Here is a 16,865-nt window from a genome sequence, read left to right on the forward strand (position 1 = left end):
AAATAATTCACTGTATAGTCATATAATTTGAAAGCAGTAAATACGATGTAGAAGTACAAGTGCTAAGAGAGGGTACAACAGGAGGTTGTATCTAACCCATGGAGCCAGGGAAGCCCTCTTTAGGTAATGATTTTATAAAGTGTGTTGTGTGTCAGAAATTATGTTAACCTCATGATGTAAATTAAAATATTCACCATGGAATCTCTGAGTTTCTTAGAGCTCAGCAGGGCAAAGAGGAATTAACTAGGGAGAGAGCTGTGGGAGAGCATTCAAAGCAGAGGGAGAAGCATGCCTTACTTAATCTTACTCCATTTTAAAAAGATAACACAATAAGCTCCTCATCTTGTCCCAACCTCTAAAATTTCTATGTCTGAGAAGAAGGGAAATAACTGTTACTGAACATATGTATGTGTCAGACTTCTAAAATAACATATGTCATGCCATTTTAACCCTAATGGGGTGAGATATTATCTAAATATTGCAAATAAGTAGTCTGATTATGTCTTGGTTTGCTCAATATGGTTCTATCCCAGGGCAGTAATTTATAATGCTCCCCTTTTCACTCTTGAAAGTGTTTCAGTTTGTGCGATAAATTCTATGGTCATAAATAAATGAAGCTCAGAGGGATTATTAATTTGCCTTGGGTTACACAGCTAGTAAGTGCAGAGGGTGATGTGATACCACATCGGTGCTCTCTGATCTAAAGCCCATGCTCTCACCTGTGTATTGCACACACAATTTGTTGGCTCTACTCCTGTATTCCTCTCTATGTAATTCTTCCAATCACGGTTAGGTAGCCCAAGACTAAACTGACAAAAATTGGCTTTCTGACATCTGCCTTCACTAATTCTGCTGAGTCATGTATTTCTATAAAGTACAAATGAAAAGAAATGAAGCACTAAGATTAAATATGAAACATGTATCGTAAGTAGTAGTTCTTTTCTTGGTATGCTTATCTTTATACTTACATTTAGCCTATTCTTTATGTTGCCCAAGTATGTGGAAACTAATTTAAAATGCAGTTGCTTCTGAAACTCAATATGTGACTCTAATGACAAAACATTGGCTATCATTGTTCTTTTCTATTATATGATACCTTGTGGGCTAGGGAGGTTCGTGACTTGCCCTGGTGAGCTGAGCCTGAGTGTAAGAAGTTTAGCACTTCTTAAAATAATCAATTAAACCCTCTTATATTTAAGGCATCTTAATAACACTTTCTAACACAGTTTTTATCTTGGTCAAAACTGAGTAATACAGGTAAATTTTTTTTTCAGCAGAATATGATAAAAGCTTTTGAAAGCATTCTTCATATGTAAATATATCAAAAGCATGGAATAGGATGCTATTTCTTCCCCTTTTATTTTAAACAAAAAATCAGATTATGCCAAAATCATATTATAAGTAAATATTACATTGTTTTGTTCCTTTATGGAATATACTGTCACCTCAAAAGATGCTGGCATCACTCTGTCTGCTTAAAAACAAGATTTTATGAAGTATGTCATGTGTTAGAATTTGTTTCCTTTATGATATATGTAAAAATGGTTCACTATGGAATCTCTGAACATGTTTTGTTAAATAGTATTCCCAACTGTTTGCTACATACCTTATTAGTACCTCTTTGAATATATTTTCAGGTCTTTCAGTCAATCTATCATTCATTTATTCAATTCATATTCCTGTGCCACTGAATATGTTGCTTGTGCAACTACTGTTAGCACAAGTGGATTTATACTTAGTAGACCGGAAATATATACCACCTTCCTTCCTTGCTTTCTAACTCAGAGAACATCTCCTGATCTTCATCTAGCTCATTCTGCTCTCTTCCCAGCCAAGACCACAAATAGAATTTTATTTAGTAATTTTGTGGAAACTCCCTTTTTTTCCCCCAAACTGTCTTCTTACATTCATCAAATATTATGGCTAAAAGAAGGCTCTGTGGACTGTGCAGTTCAGCACTTCTGTCACACTGTGAGTGGGATGACAGTGTGCATTATGAAAGGAAAGGGTTCTGTGGCCAAATAAATACGGGAAACCATGGGCTAAACACAGCTTAAAAGGCCTTTTGACTGTGAGACACCTCCAAATATAGGATATGGAATATACCAATTCCTAAATTTATTTGACCACAAAAACCCTTGCTCACCGTTTGTCTTGCAAGGCTGATATTCTAAGAAGGGCACGTTGGATAACGCTGATCTAGAACCTCATTTTATAAACAAATTGCCCCTGAGAAAATAAGTGACTCACCCAAGACCTCACAGCTATTTGGTGGAAAATCAGGAGACCAGAACCTATTTTTGCTGCTTCTGACCTAAGCAACTGGACATTTCACAGCCCTGAGAATCCTGCTGTCTCTTCCTGCATGCATTTGTGGGTATGACTTACAAGATGGAATCTGACTGCTGTTACTTGCGTCCTGCTCCTTTCTTTAGCCCGTATACGTTTGACTCTTTGTAAGGGCTGTGAACGCCAGTGATTTCCTATTCCAGTGGAACTAGGAAAGTTGACATTAGGTTGATTCCATTTTCTTCTGAACAGTCAATTCAAAGTTTACCAAAATTGTCTTTTTCATTAGAAAAAAATAAGTTTATATGATAAAGAGTTCACTTTCAGTCAAAAAGTTCATTGGACAAGTATTATTGAATGCCTTTACATGCCACATACTACTCTAGGTGCTACAGAAATAGCAGTAACCAAAACAAAATCCTTGCCCTCATGGTGATTAAAATCCAATGAAGGAAATCAGAGAAGAAACAAGCATCAGAGGTTGGTAAGTCCTTTGAAGAAAAATAACATGGGCTAAGACGGGTAGAGAGTGCTGGCAGGGGGGCAGGTGTGGGATTGCAATTTTATATAAGGTGGTAAGGGATCTTTCACTGTCAATGTGATATTTGGGCAGAGACATGAGGAAATGAAGGCATGGTAACCATCTTGGGAAGAACATTGTGGAGAGTAGGATTAGCATGTTCTAGAAATACATGAAGGTCATTGTGTCTGGAGTTGAAGGAGAAAAGGGGAGAGTGGTAGGTGTAAGATCATTGGGCTATAGGTTGTTATGAGAACTGATACTCTTGGTAACACAGGAATCTAGTGGAGAGTTTTGCATAGAGAAGTAACATGGCCTGACTTCTGTTTTAAAAGGTTTACTCTTGCTGCTATATGGAAGATATGCAGATTGGGTTCCCAGGAAGCAGGCTCTGAGATGGAGATTAGCATGCAAAGTTTATTAGGGAGTGCTCCCAGGAGCAATACCTGTAGGAGATGGGAAGGAGGCAGAGGGAGAGACTGGGCTACAGAGTGGTCTCAAAGCCTAGCTGACCTCATGAGGAGCTCTGGAATGGATTCCTCTCTAGAGTTGTTTCAAGCTGGAGTGAGGGGGCCAGGATTTTATATGGATTCATCAACTAGCCATCCGATGTCCCTAAGAAGGCAGAGTGACTTTGGGCAAGAAGTTTTTTTTTCTTTTTTCAACTGATAAGAGCTCCTGAAGAGGACTGACAGCTGACCACAGTTACAGCACTCCCAGCAGCTGGGGAATACGTCCTTCAGCCTGACAGGGATATGGATGGTTCATCAGACCATCCATATGGTGCTCATCAGAGCATCCACTCAGTAGTCAAAGTGGAAGCGGAAAGACCAGTTAGGAGGCAATGATTCAGAAAGAAGACGATGGCAGGTTCCGCTACTGGGATGTTAGAAGTAGAAGTAGTGAGATAGATTCATTTTTTGGATTTATTTTGAAGGGACAGCCAATAGGATTTACTAATACATTGATGAGCGATTCTGAAAAACCAAGAAGAATAATATGAACTCATTATTTTTAGCCTAAGCAACTAGAAATAGGTAGAAACTGTCTGAAGAAGTGAGGAAAATTTTGGGAGGTGGGGAACAACTTCAAAAGAAATGCAATTAATTCAGATCAGATGTGCTGATGTTCAGATATCTATGAGATGTTCCAATAATGATGTTAATTGTGTGAGTGAAGTCATCCAGAGAAGCCATCCAGTCTGGGGAAATAAATTGGAATTCATTGGCTTATAAATGTTATTTACAGCTAAGTAACTGGATGTGATCACCAAGGAATGACTCCTGGGCTACTTCAAAGCTGAGGGGTCAGATGGCACAAAGCAGACAGAGGAGTGTCCAGGGGATAGGAAGAGGACTGAAAGGAAATGGATTGCTTGAAACCAAGCTAAGAAAGTAATTCAACAAGGAGAGAGTGAACCACATACACTTATTCCTAATGGATAAATGTTTCTTATCATTGTCTCTGTGCCTCTTTCAAATTCTACCCTGTATAGGGCTTATTCATTTTTTCTGAATATCTTGTTAGGTCAAACAGTACTTTGAAGCTTTTGGTTTACTTTAATTAAGGACTACTAATATCTTTTTAAACTAGGAGGACATACCCCAAGGAGAAGAGTAGGCAGTATAACTATATACTTATAGCAGTATATTACTTATAAGTTATAGCAGTATACTACTATAAGAAGTAATAATAGAAGTAGAAGTCTGTGTCCAATAGAGATGAGGCCAAATTTAGACTGTAATGGAATTTCACATATCGTTGATGAGATGTCAGGATTCACTTTAAATATTGCACACTCAATTCTGAGCCTGTGAATCGGGTTAGTCCTGATTAGGATCTCTGGAATCACCCATTACCTGAAAGACACGGATACAAACACCTAATGATTCCCATTTTTAGAGGAAAAAGGGCTGAGCAGAAGTGTCCCAGTGTTTGCCAGAAATAGGACCTAGGAGTGCAGGAGCTAAGAGTGAAATCTCCCCGAAAACAACCTGACATGCATTGCCCATGCAGTCTGTGTTCAGCACGTGACTTGTCATCCTCCTCTGACTTCATTCACTGCTCCCGTCACGAGTGAAGGTGTCTCTTTAAGAAGACTATAAGCCATGCTGAGAACAGGTTCCAAGCCTTTATTATTTTACGTCTTCAGAGCTTAGAATCGTGACTGGCACTCAATAGATGTTTATTAAGATAAATAAATGGGACTTCTGGTACCTTCTGTTATCAAGCCTGAGGCATAAAAACAGACAAATGGATGTCTGAATAGCCTTGGCAGCTGGATCTGTTTAATCACTTACATGTTTCTTGGCAAACTTGTGGACTAATCTATTTCTTTTTTCTCAAATTTGTTTCCCATGTCAGGACGAGAGATTATTTGTTCTGTATTATTTTTTTAAAAGCAATATCTTAAAGAGTCTTTCAGCTGAAAGGTATTGCAGTAATATCCGTTTAGTAATAAGGGTGACGGATGCCTGCTTCAGCTATCAATAATGCCAGATTTTAAAGAGAATTTTGGATTGTATTCATCTATTGCAAGCTTTGACAAACTTTGTTTTCTTGTGAAAAAAAAAAAAAAGATTATTCAACAGAGCAGTTTGTGTTTGTTAGTGGGAGAGAGATCATTAAAAGTTTGTGATTATAAAATGCTTAAGGGTCTTGGGCAGACCATAGATGACTTTTTGTCTATAGAAAAGTTGTTGTAATTAGAGGATAGATTCTCTTCTCCTCTCCACTCAGGTAATTTATATGCTCTTTTGTCATCCAAGACTAGGACCCATTTTTTGACCAGGTGCCATCACTTTCTATTTAAATACAGAATGGTTTCTATAGAAATTATCCAAAATACATGTGCTCTTTGAAGCTATATGTAGTTACTATCCAGATGGCTGAAGCATGCTGTTATAATGCATGACCATTTATGTGTTTTTAAGTGAAAATTATGACTTCTAGTATTATAAGAAATAGTCTATAACAGCAATTATTAGTTAATAAAACAAGGGAAAGAAAATGGTTAGAGGAAAGTTACCAATAAGACACAGAGAAAAATGTCAAAATAATAAATTGATTTAATTGGTTTTCATGTTGTAAAATGACTCAAGAAAGAATCTGAGCAGGGAAGAGTAGGGGCTGAAGTATTTTCTCTTCTAAATTTGATTATGCCAACTTGCATAAATATTGCTTTCTGTTTGTGGGAGGGAATGAGAGAAAGAAAAGATCAGAGAGGAAAGGACAGAATGAGACATAGAAGAAGAGTTTCATAGCGTTTGAATCCACTTGGAATAAACTGATTGACCACTGACAAAAATCTGGACTGTCGCTTCTTCTTGGAGAACCACACTAGAACTTTGGGATAAGAGTGATCTCTAAGATGTATTGATACTACCCTTTGGTGTTTTGATTTATATATATAATTTTATGTCTTCATATATATATATGTCTTTATATATATAAATCAAAACACCAAAGGGTAGTATCAATAAATACATATATATTTACATACATATATATTCATATATATATGAATATTTCCATTTCTGTTCTTCACTGAATAAAGCTAAAACATCTTAATTCAAGATCTTTGATGACCTACATTTAACCTATTTTTTTTGTCTTACTTGCCTTTATTCTCATTTATGTTATTTATAAAACTAGAAAACAACAATACCCACAGGAGTAACGTGTATTAAGAATCTGCCTGGCACAGAGCTAAGAATCTGTGGAAATCTTACATGCTGAATTTAATTGTAATCCTCACAAGAACTCTGTGAAATGAGAGCTATTCTCATCCACATTTCACAGGTGAGAGGACTGAGCCTTTAAAAAGTTCAGTAACTTGTCTGAGGGCCCACAGCCAGTGGATGATGTGGCTCCAGGGTCCTGTGCTTTATGACTTACTGCTCTTGCTGTCCCGATAGGTGCCTTCAATCCAGCCCTCTCTCTCTGCTTGAAATACGTGCTATTCCATCCCACCTTCATAGTTTCCCTTTCCCCGTTCTTCTAAGTGCAGCCCAAATGCCACCATCTTGAATTACTGCCCTCCAGATGGCTGTAACATCCTTCTCTGAAATTCCTCTGTCTTTGCTACTCAAAGTGTAACACACCAGCAGCAGATCTGGGGTGTGGCTCCCAGGGCATCTACTAGGAGCTTCTTGGAAATGCAGAATCTGAGGCCACATCTCAGATCTCCACACTTAGAAAGTGCATTTTAACAAGCTCCCCAGGGGATTTATGTGTGCAGTAGTTTAAGAAGAACTGCAGTATAGGGCTTTCTTTTCTTTCTTTCTTTCTTCCTTCCTTCCTTCCTTCCTTCCTTCCTTCCTTCCTTCCTTCCTTCCTTCCTTTCGTTTTTTCTTTCTTTTTTTTTTTTTTTTTTGACGGAGTCTCGCTCTGTCGCCCAGGCTGTAGTGCAGTGGCGCGATATTGGCTCACTGCAAGCTCTGCCTCCCGGATTCATGCCATTCTCCTGCCTCAGCCTCCCGATTAGCTGGGACTACAGCTGCCCGCCACAACGCCCGGCTAATTTTTTGTATTTTTTTAGTAGAGGCAGGGTTTCACCATATAAGCCAGAATGGTCTCGATCTCCTGACCTTGTGGTCCGCCCGCCTCGGCCTCCGAAAGTGCTGGGATTACAGGCATGAGCCACGGCGCCTGGCCAGTATAGGGCTTTTTCTTGTTTTCTTTTTTCACTTTGTATCTTTGTTATTTGTTTACCTGTTTTATATTCTCAAACCATTAGCTTTTTGAGGGCAAGAGGCACTTATATTCTCTTTTGAGTATCCATAAATATGTGTAAAATAGAAGAAGGCTCATAGTTTTTTTTATAACACGGCACTTATATTCAGAAATTTAGATCATATTCTAGGTCTGTGTTGTTTGGAATAGTTCCTCCCACTGTGCTAATAGAATCACTTACAGCAATTATTTTACTCATTATGTTTCCATAATCTCAGGCTTTTGATAACATCGAAAATGTGAAGAGGCATAATCTAGGTTTCTAAAATAGTAATTCCATCCCATAGCCTTTGATCTATATCTAGTCCTTTGGATACAACACTTTTCACTGCCAAAGCACAAATGTAGATATTACAGATTTGGAGAAAAATCAATACTTATAAAATAGAAATACTGAAAGCTGAAGACTCCAGTCAATTTCACATATGAAGTTTCAAGGTTTGTCTGCAGTCAGGATTCTCACTGTCTTCCAGGAACCTTGGAATGAAATTCTGTTTTGACAAGGATTTGATTCCAAGCTTTATTTTAGAGGTGATTTTGTTAATAACATAACTTCAGTCACTACAGATGCTCCTGTATTGTTGCTTACAATTTATATACTAAGGATAAAGTTACTGATATTTTGAAATAACTGTGTGTTTTCTAGTTCTTTATTTGGACACAGTGTTTGCATGTATTTATACCTCTAAATGTTCTCTATGAGCGTGACCAACTGATTATTGAGATTGGCAGATGCTAGTGCCCTTCAATCAGCTTCTCATTGCTGCACAATCTGGCTTTTCTCTTCTTTTCACAGAATATATAATTGGAATACATGCATGAAAAGAAAAGAGGGCAAACACATATCAGTGGCTTTTTTTCTTTTTTTTTTTTTTCCACTTCTACTGATTCCATTTCAGCAGTTAGTATGACCTCTCATAATGTTCCAAATCTAAAAATTGTCAAAACAGAAATCTACTCTTCGGAGCTGACACAATTCCTCAATTTTGGAATGACTCTGCTTTACCTCTTTTTAGAATTTCTTCTTTCTGCGTGAGTGTGTGTGTGTTGTTTTAGTATGAGGCTCCCTTCCCACCTCAGTCATTGGTTTGCTCGCTCCCTTATGTGATGAATCAATGCTTTCAGAACAGGGGCTTCTGAGTGACTGCGGGAACAATTACTTCCAAATGACCTCGTGCATCTTATCAGGGAGCATTCAGACCACACCCCAGGTAAAAAGGAAGTCTTTGCTTAATGCTTTCAGTAACTTTTAAAAGCAGTGTACGGTGCTGGTGGTATTTGCTGCAAGGATGTGAGGGAGAGCTGCCCAGTGAAGATAAATTTGTATGTATATTGAAATGAAATGCTATCTTCACTTAGAGAAAAGGGTGAGCTGATAAAGACAAAACTGCTCATTGGGCAAAGAAAATGCTCAGGATTGCCCTTGGCACAGTGATAATGTAAGATACCCTGTAATGCCTTAACAGGAGGCTAGAGGCCATCTGCGAGTGTGGGTGTCAACATCTGAAGGAAGAGAACTTTTAGGGAAATATAAGAAAGGAAGGCATTACAGCCCAAAACTGAGCAAAGGAGCTGTTAGCCTGCGTGGCATGCGGGAAAACAGTTTCTCAAATTATTAGGCTATCCGGTGAGAAGATGACGTTCTTAGAGATTTTGAGCGTTTCAAAGTGTATTTAGAAAAAGATTTTAATCCTTTTATCTCATATTTCTATGACTAAAATAGTTTCCCAAGGATAGAAACTAAGATATTTAAATAACATTGACAACTGAAAGTGTTAATTGGCAATTAACAAGTGCAATGCTGTTAACATGCATCTGTTGCTGCTTTGTGTGGAAAATGGTTTTTCATCACCATAGCAATTCATTCTTAGGCTACATTGGAACTTAGCCACAGTATGCAGTAAACAGCAAATATTTTTTTGTTCTCTCCTAAACAAGGGATTAAATAGTCTACTGGCTAATATGTGGCTCTTTATCTGAATGTTGCATTGCATAGTTAGTGTAATTTCAAATTCTTTTCCAACTGAAATTCCTTGCAAATGAGTATTAGATCCTTGGTAAGTTAAGGATGCTAGGTAAAGGTGGTGAAAAGAGCTAATATTGTACTGTTAGCTTAAAAGCGAATACCAAATTATTGCCCTTTTTGTGATTATTCTTCTGAAGATATGTATGTGGACAGGAATTTATGTCTGATCTTGTTATTCTCCAACAGTAACCCAGGAAGGTGAATAAGTCTTTAGTTTTATTAGATTTCCTGTTTCTGTGTTTTCTGGAATAACATCATGTATTGGTTCAACTAAAATAAAAAAAAATTGTTTCCTTACACTGGTGAGGAAATTTTATGTAGGATATGGATGTTTCTTTAGGAAAATATAACAATAAATTAGAAAGAAATAGGTTTTCTTCTTTTCAGTTGCCTTTATTGTCAGCATGTGGTTATGTTTAGAAATTTTTTAGGCAGTACCGTTGTAAAAGCATACCTTATTCATTGAAGCATCAGTTTTCATTCATACTTTGTTTCTACTTTATTCACTGAAAGTTATAGCTGTCAACTTTTAAAAAGTTCATAGCATGTGACATACCAGTTGTGGAGCTGTATTTGTATCTTAGATACTTAAGTACATTGAATTATACAAATTGTGCAAGGTGTTTGAAGAAATAAATTTTCATCATTATCTATGCTTTAGAAGGTAAAGCTACTTACTGCTTATAATGGTTATATGTATTTTGTAACCATGGGGTGCTTATAATGAAGACTTTCATATATTGTTTTTTAAATTTTATTTGGATGGAACATAAGATAGACCTATAGTCATGACATGGAAAGATAAGGGAAGGCCTAGTTACAGAACCTGGGGACAAAGTTGCAATTTCACCTCTTTACTCCTAAAGGATTATCTTTATTTCTTACTCAAATGAAATTATGGGATGGATTATTTGAACTACTTCAGTAATTTCCTTGCCAAAACCACTCTCCTTTCTATCATGATATTGATGAGATTAGTCATGTGATGAAACAGCCCTAGAAGATAATACATCTAGAAGGCCTGTTGTATTACGTATCGTTGATAGATAAGTGGGCTCCTTAAATCTCACAAGGGATCCTTCCCACAATATAAAGCACTGATTTATTACTTTTTGATGATAAGGTATTTTGACATGGATACAATGAGGAAATAATGACACATATCTTTAAAGGAAAAAAGAATATTGAAAATTAAAAGTTTTTAAAACCCTGTCAATATTCTTGTCTCACAGTTCCTTGATCTTCACAAGCTCAGTGCCCTTCCTTTCATATACTCAGTCTTAATGCCAAAGCCTGGAATTTAGAATCATCTGGAATTATCATACTTCTAATTATTAAATTAATAAACTCTCATATCATATTATGACCCCATCCATTCTCTCAAACAGTCATCATAGTATCAACTCTGTTTCCTGAGCACAGAGACCTCTAGTTCCTTCAACTTGAGGGTTCTTCCTCCTTACCTATACAAACTGAACTCCATGGTCAATCATTTGCTCTACTCTCACCAGTACCCTTAATTTCCTTATACTTGCCACATCCTGCCAAAACCAGCAAAGCATTCCTTGAGAGACTATCAAACAGCCAAGCAAATTGCCTCACTGTTCCTGGATTTATATTTGGACTGGGTCCTCAGTGTAGACTGTGAGAAATTTTGTTTCTGGTCAGCCCTCTTTCCGACTACTGTCAGTGATGTTTCAGCCTTTTAAAATCTTCCTTAAAACTCCCAGGCCACCTTGGCTAGTTCTTCCTCAGCTGATGGATCACTCAATGTTAGAGTCTGTAGGGTTTGGCCTTAAGCCTCTTATTTTTCTGTTTGTGTTTACATCTTTATTGATCTCATCTAGTCTCCTGGTTTTAAATATCATCTATGGGTTAACGGCCCTAGTAATTTTATCCCCAGCACAGAATTTCCTGTAAACCTGACTCACATACTCACACTTCCACTTGGTTGTATATTGGGCACACAAAATTTGATCGTTATTCTCAAACCAGCTTCAACTATTGTCTTCCCCATTTCAGTGAATAATATCTCATTTCTTGCAGTTATTCAGTTCAAAATTTGTCTACCCATCTTGATTTTTGTGTATCTCTCATATTCCACTTCCAATTTTTCAACAAATTTTAAGTTTTGTCTTTAAAATGTAGCCAGAATCTTAACAGTTCTTACCACTATTACTGCAGCAAACTGCATTCAACTCACCAGTTTTTCTCCTATGGGTTATTGCAATAGACTTACAGCAAGTCTTCATAGCATTTATGAAAATAGTACTACATATGTTGTGTATTTATTTGTCTACTGTCTGTTTCCCTCCACTAGAATATAAACTCCATGAGGGTAGGGATTTTTGTTCACTGTTATGGCACCAACCCCTAGAATAGTGCCTAGCATTTAGTAGGCATTTAATAAGACCTCATTGAATAAATGCAAGTAAGTAGAAGGCAAAGTATTACAGTGAGGGTTGGTTTTACTAGGAGCATAGTAGTAGGACTGAAGGCCATAAAAAAGGGCAGAGATGCAGATGTGTGAATAAATGTGGTGTTGGGGGCTTTGAAAATTCTTTTCTGATTGCTTCCGTTACCTTAACGAAATAGGAAACAAAGTCATCAGCTCCAAGTGAGAATGTGGGAGAGATGTTAGAGGTTTGAAGAAAGGGGAAAAAGTGTGAAAGAGTTTTCTAGGCCAGTGGAAGAGTGAATGGGCTATGGAAGTATAGTACGATTGTTGGGCAGCATTGAAAAGCCTTCTTGAGGCTCAGAGTGGTAAATATGAAGTGAGACCAGTAGGTGCGGTTGTGTGGTTTCCCCCAGGCATGTTTACCTTCCTGGTGCAGAAATAGAGTAGGTAGGGGATTAGACTTAGTGAGGGCTGTAATATACTCAAACAGGATGATGATATAAAGGAGGACAAGGGATTTGAGGGGTATCCAAAAGAGTAACTGTGGTCAACTTGGTTTTTGAAGCTGGTTAAGAAGACAAATGTAGGAAAATAATGGTGGAAGAATCAGTAGATCTAAATCATGGTGAAGTTAAAAAATGTTAGAGTTGGACTACTAGGGGGATAGTATGGAGCGATAAAAAGTGATGGTCAGAGAATGAAGAAACAAATTACGGAAGGTTTGCAGCTATTGGGCTAGGCTAGGGATGTGAGAGGCAAGGAAGAATAGAGGTCAAGGAAATACAATATTATAAAAATTACCCATTGAGATATAATACTGGGTATTATACAAAGCATTGGGTTAAGAAGAGTGGCATTGAACCAGAAACTGAATCTTTAAGGAAAGAAGCATTTAATATGGGTGTGGAAAGATGACTGCAGCTAAGAGAGATTGTGAAGGGTATAGACTGATGACATGAGATTCAAAGCTGGAAGTTCTTAGACAAGAGAGAAGAATAGTCTGGAAGCAGTAAAGATAAGCAAGGAGGACACCTATTTTACTTCCAGGCCCATTGGTGCAGGAGTGTGAGAGAAAACATTTATCATTGAAATAAAGTCCTTCAGAGAGAACCATGTTTTAGTTATAACTAGAAAGTGAAGGGAGTATTTTGAAAATAAGATACAGATATGTAAGATTTTTTTAATTGCTCACTGAATTCCAGAAGGTATACAGTGAAAAAGTTTTGAAAGTTGGAGCAGGGTGCAAGATGGGAACAGAACTAGGAATGTGCATAGCATACAGGAATGGAGGGATGATACAGAGCCTAGGGTTTCTCATGGGCACTGACATGAACTGGGTTGAAAGGCATGCTCATAAGGTCATAAGGTCTGAGCAGTTCAAGGCATAAAAGGGTGGCAGGGATTGAAGGGAGAGGGAGTGAGAGACTTGCCAGGGCATGTCATATTTCTTCTGACAGGGGAATGGAGGTGGCAGGGCAGTGTTACTCTGACAAGAAGGGACTGATTTTATCATGAAAATTAATTATATCAAGAGTGATTGCTCAATAAAACAAAGAATTGGTTTTTGGAAAGATAAATTTGACAAATCTTTAGACAAATAAATAGAATCAGAGAATAAAAGGGAGACATTATAATTTATACCACAGAAATACAAAGTATCATAGAACACTACTGTAAATAATTATATACCAACAAATTGGATAAGCTTCCAGAAATTGATAAACTCTTGGACACATACAACCTATTGAGAATGAATTATGAAGAATAGAAAATCTGAACAGAACAGTCATGAATAAGAAAGTTGAATCAGCAATAAAATATCTCCCATTGAAGAAAGGCCCAGACCTGATGGCTTCACTGCTGAATCCTACCAAACATTTAAAGAAGAACTAAGAACAATTCTCCTCTAACTATTCCAAAAATATTAAGGAGGAAGGAATACTTCCAACCTCATTCTATGAGACTAACATTACCCTGATACCAAAACCAGACAACAACACAAGAAAAGAAAGCTACAGGCCAATATTCCTGATGAACATATATGCAAAAATTTCAATAAAGTGCTAGTAAACTGAATTCAAGAGCACATTAAAAAGATTATTTACCAAGATCAAGTGGGATTTATCTCAGGGAGGCAAGGATGGTTCAACAAAATATGCAAATCCATAAATCTGATACATCACATTAACTGAATTAAAAACATAAAATGTATGATTATTTCAATAGATGTGGAAAAGCATTTGACAAAATTTAACATTCCTTCATGATAAAAGCTCTCAACAAATTAGGTATAGACAGAATGTACCTCAACATGATAAAGGCCCTATATGACAAATCCATAGCTAACATATTGAATGGGGAAAAGCTGAAAGGTTTTACTATAAGATTTGGAAAAAAGACAAGGATGCCACTCTATTTCTGTCTTTTTTTTTTTTTGAGATGGAGTCCAGCTGTGTTGCCCAGGCTGGAGCACAGAGGCTGGTCTAGGCTCACTGCAACCTCTGCCTCCCAGGTTCACGCTGTTCTCCTGCCTCAGCCTCCCAAGTAGCTGGGACTACAGGCACCCGCCATGACGCCTGGCTAATTTTTTGTATTTTTAGTAGAGAAGGGGTTTCACCATGTTAGCCAGGATGGTCTCGATCTCCTGACCTTGTGAGCCACCCACCTCGGCCTCCCAAAGTGCTGGGATTACAGGCGTGAGCCACTGTGCCCGGCCCACTCTCACTATTTCTATTCCTCACAGGACTGGAAGTCCTAGCCACAGCAATTAGGCAAAAGAAAGAGATAAAAGGCATCAAATTGGAAACGAAGCAGTTAAATTGACCTTGTTTGCAGATGACAGGATCTTATATATAAAAAATTTTAGGGCCGGGTGTGGTGGCTCACACCTGTAATCTCAGCACTTTGGGAGGCCGAGATGGGCGGGTCATGAGATCAGGAGATCGACACCATCCTGGCTAACATGGTGAAACCCCATCTCTACTAAAAATACAAAAAGTTAGCTGGGCGTGTTGGCGGGCGCCTGTAGTCCCAGCTACTCGGAAGGCTGAAGCAGGAGAATGGCATGAACCCGGGAGTGGAGCTTGCAGTGAGCCGAGATTGTGCCACTGCACTCTAGCCTGGGTGACAGAATGAGACTCTGTCTCAAAACAACAACAACAGCAACAACAACAACAACAACAACAACAAAAATCATTGATGAAAGAAATTGAGAAAGGCACAAATAAATGGAAAGATATACTGTGTTCATGAATTGGAAGAATAAGTGTTGTTAAAATGCCTCTAACACCCCAAGTGATCTACAGATTCAATGCAACTCCTATCAAAATACCAATGACATTCTTCACAGAATTAAAACATAATAAAATTCTTATGGAACTACACAAGAGCCTGAATAACCAAAGCAATTTGAGCAACAAGAACAAAGCTGGAGGGATCACACTGCCTGAATTCACAGTATACTACTACAAAGCTATAGTAACCAAAATAGCATGATGCTGGCGTAAAAACCAACACATGGACCAATGGAACTGAGAGTTCCAGCTGAGAGTCCAGAAATAAATCCACACACTTACAGCCAACTGATGTTTGATAAAGGTGCCAAGAACACACAATGGGGAAAAGTCAGTCTCTTCAATAAGTGGTATTGGGAAAATGGGTTTCCACATGCAGAAGAATGAAACTGGACCTCTGTCTTTAACCATATACAAAACATTTTAAACACTTAAATGTAAGACCAGAAACTATGAAACTGCTAGAAGAAAACATAGCGGGAAAGTTCTATGACATTGGTCTGTGCAATAATTTTTTGGATATGACTTCAAAAGTAGAGGCAAAAAAAGCAAAAATAGATAAATAGGATTTTAGCAAACTAAAAAGCTTCTGTACAGCAAAGGAAACAATCAACAGAGTGAGGAGACAACCTACAGAATGGGAGAAAATATTTGTAAATTATAGATCTGATAAAGGGTTAGTAACCAAAAAATATTAAAAAAACCTCAAACAACTCAATAGCAAGACAACAATCCAATTAAAAACTGGGCAATACATCTGAATAGACATCTCTCAAAAGACAAACAAATGGCCAACAGGTATATGGCCAATAGGTATGAATGAAAATGATGCTCATAACGAAAAAGATGCTCATTGTTGCTAATCATCAGGAAAATGCCAATGAAAACAGTGAGATGTTACCTCCCTCCTGTTAGAATGGCTATTATCAGAAAAACAAAGCATAAGTGTTGGTGAGAATGTAAGAAAAGGGAACACTTACACACAGTTGGTGAGAGTGTTCATTGGTACATTCATTGTGGAAATGGTATGGAGGTTCCTCAAAATATTAAAAATACAACTACCATATGATCTAGCAATCCCATTACTGGGCATATAGCCAAACGAAATGAAATAAGTATATGGAAGAGATATCTGCACTCTTATGTTATTACAGCAGTATCCACAGTAACTAAGATATAGAATTAAACTAGGTTTCTATCAATGGATGAATGGATAGACAAAATGTAGTACATATACACAATGGAATACTATTCAGCTATGAAAAGAATGGAATTCTGTCATTTGCAACAACACAGATGAACATGGAGGATGTTATGTTAAGTGGAATAAGCCAGTTATAGAAAGACAAATACTGCATGATCTCACTCATATGTGGAATTTTAAAAAGTTGATCTAATAGAAGTAACGAGTAAAATAGTGGTTACCAGAGGCTGTGGTTGGTAGGAGGGAGGGGACTTGAGGAGATGTTGGTCAAAATATATATAATTACAGTTAGATAGAAGAAATAAGTTCACAAGATCTATTGTACAGCATGGTGACTATAGTTAATGATAATATATTGTATTCTTGAAAAATGCAAAGATAATAGATGTTAAGTGTTCTCA

The 16,865-nt window shown here is 37.5% G+C and overlaps 1 protein-coding gene across 19 annotated transcripts in view; it reads left to right on the top strand.

Moving 5' to 3' along the window:
• The window catches only part of MLIP (muscular LMNA interacting protein), a 247,356-nt gene that overhangs the window by 83,837 nt on the left and 146,654 nt on the right, over positions 1–16,865 (top strand). For 2 of the 19 annotated variants that reach the window (XM_009451475.3, XM_009451474.4), the window contains exon 1: positions 8,482–8,754. The exons of 7 other annotated variants lie outside the window; for them this stretch is intronic. In XM_009451475.3, the coding sequence (XP_009449750.1) occupies positions 8,659–8,754 (96 nt within the window). In that variant the 5' untranslated portion in view covers positions 8,482–8,658. Of the gene's footprint in view, positions 1–8,470; positions 8,755–16,865 lie in introns of those variants that run through there. 10 more of the 19 variants (XM_009451463.4, XM_009451470.5, XM_009451478.5 and 7 more) reach the window with 9 other exon arrangements.

This window comes from Pan troglodytes, chromosome 5 (assembly GCF_028858775.2).
Source record: "Pan troglodytes isolate AG18354 chromosome 5, NHGRI_mPanTro3-v2.0_pri, whole genome shotgun sequence".
In the NCBI taxonomy this organism is placed as follows: domain Eukaryota; kingdom Metazoa; phylum Chordata; class Mammalia; order Primates; family Hominidae; genus Pan; species Pan troglodytes.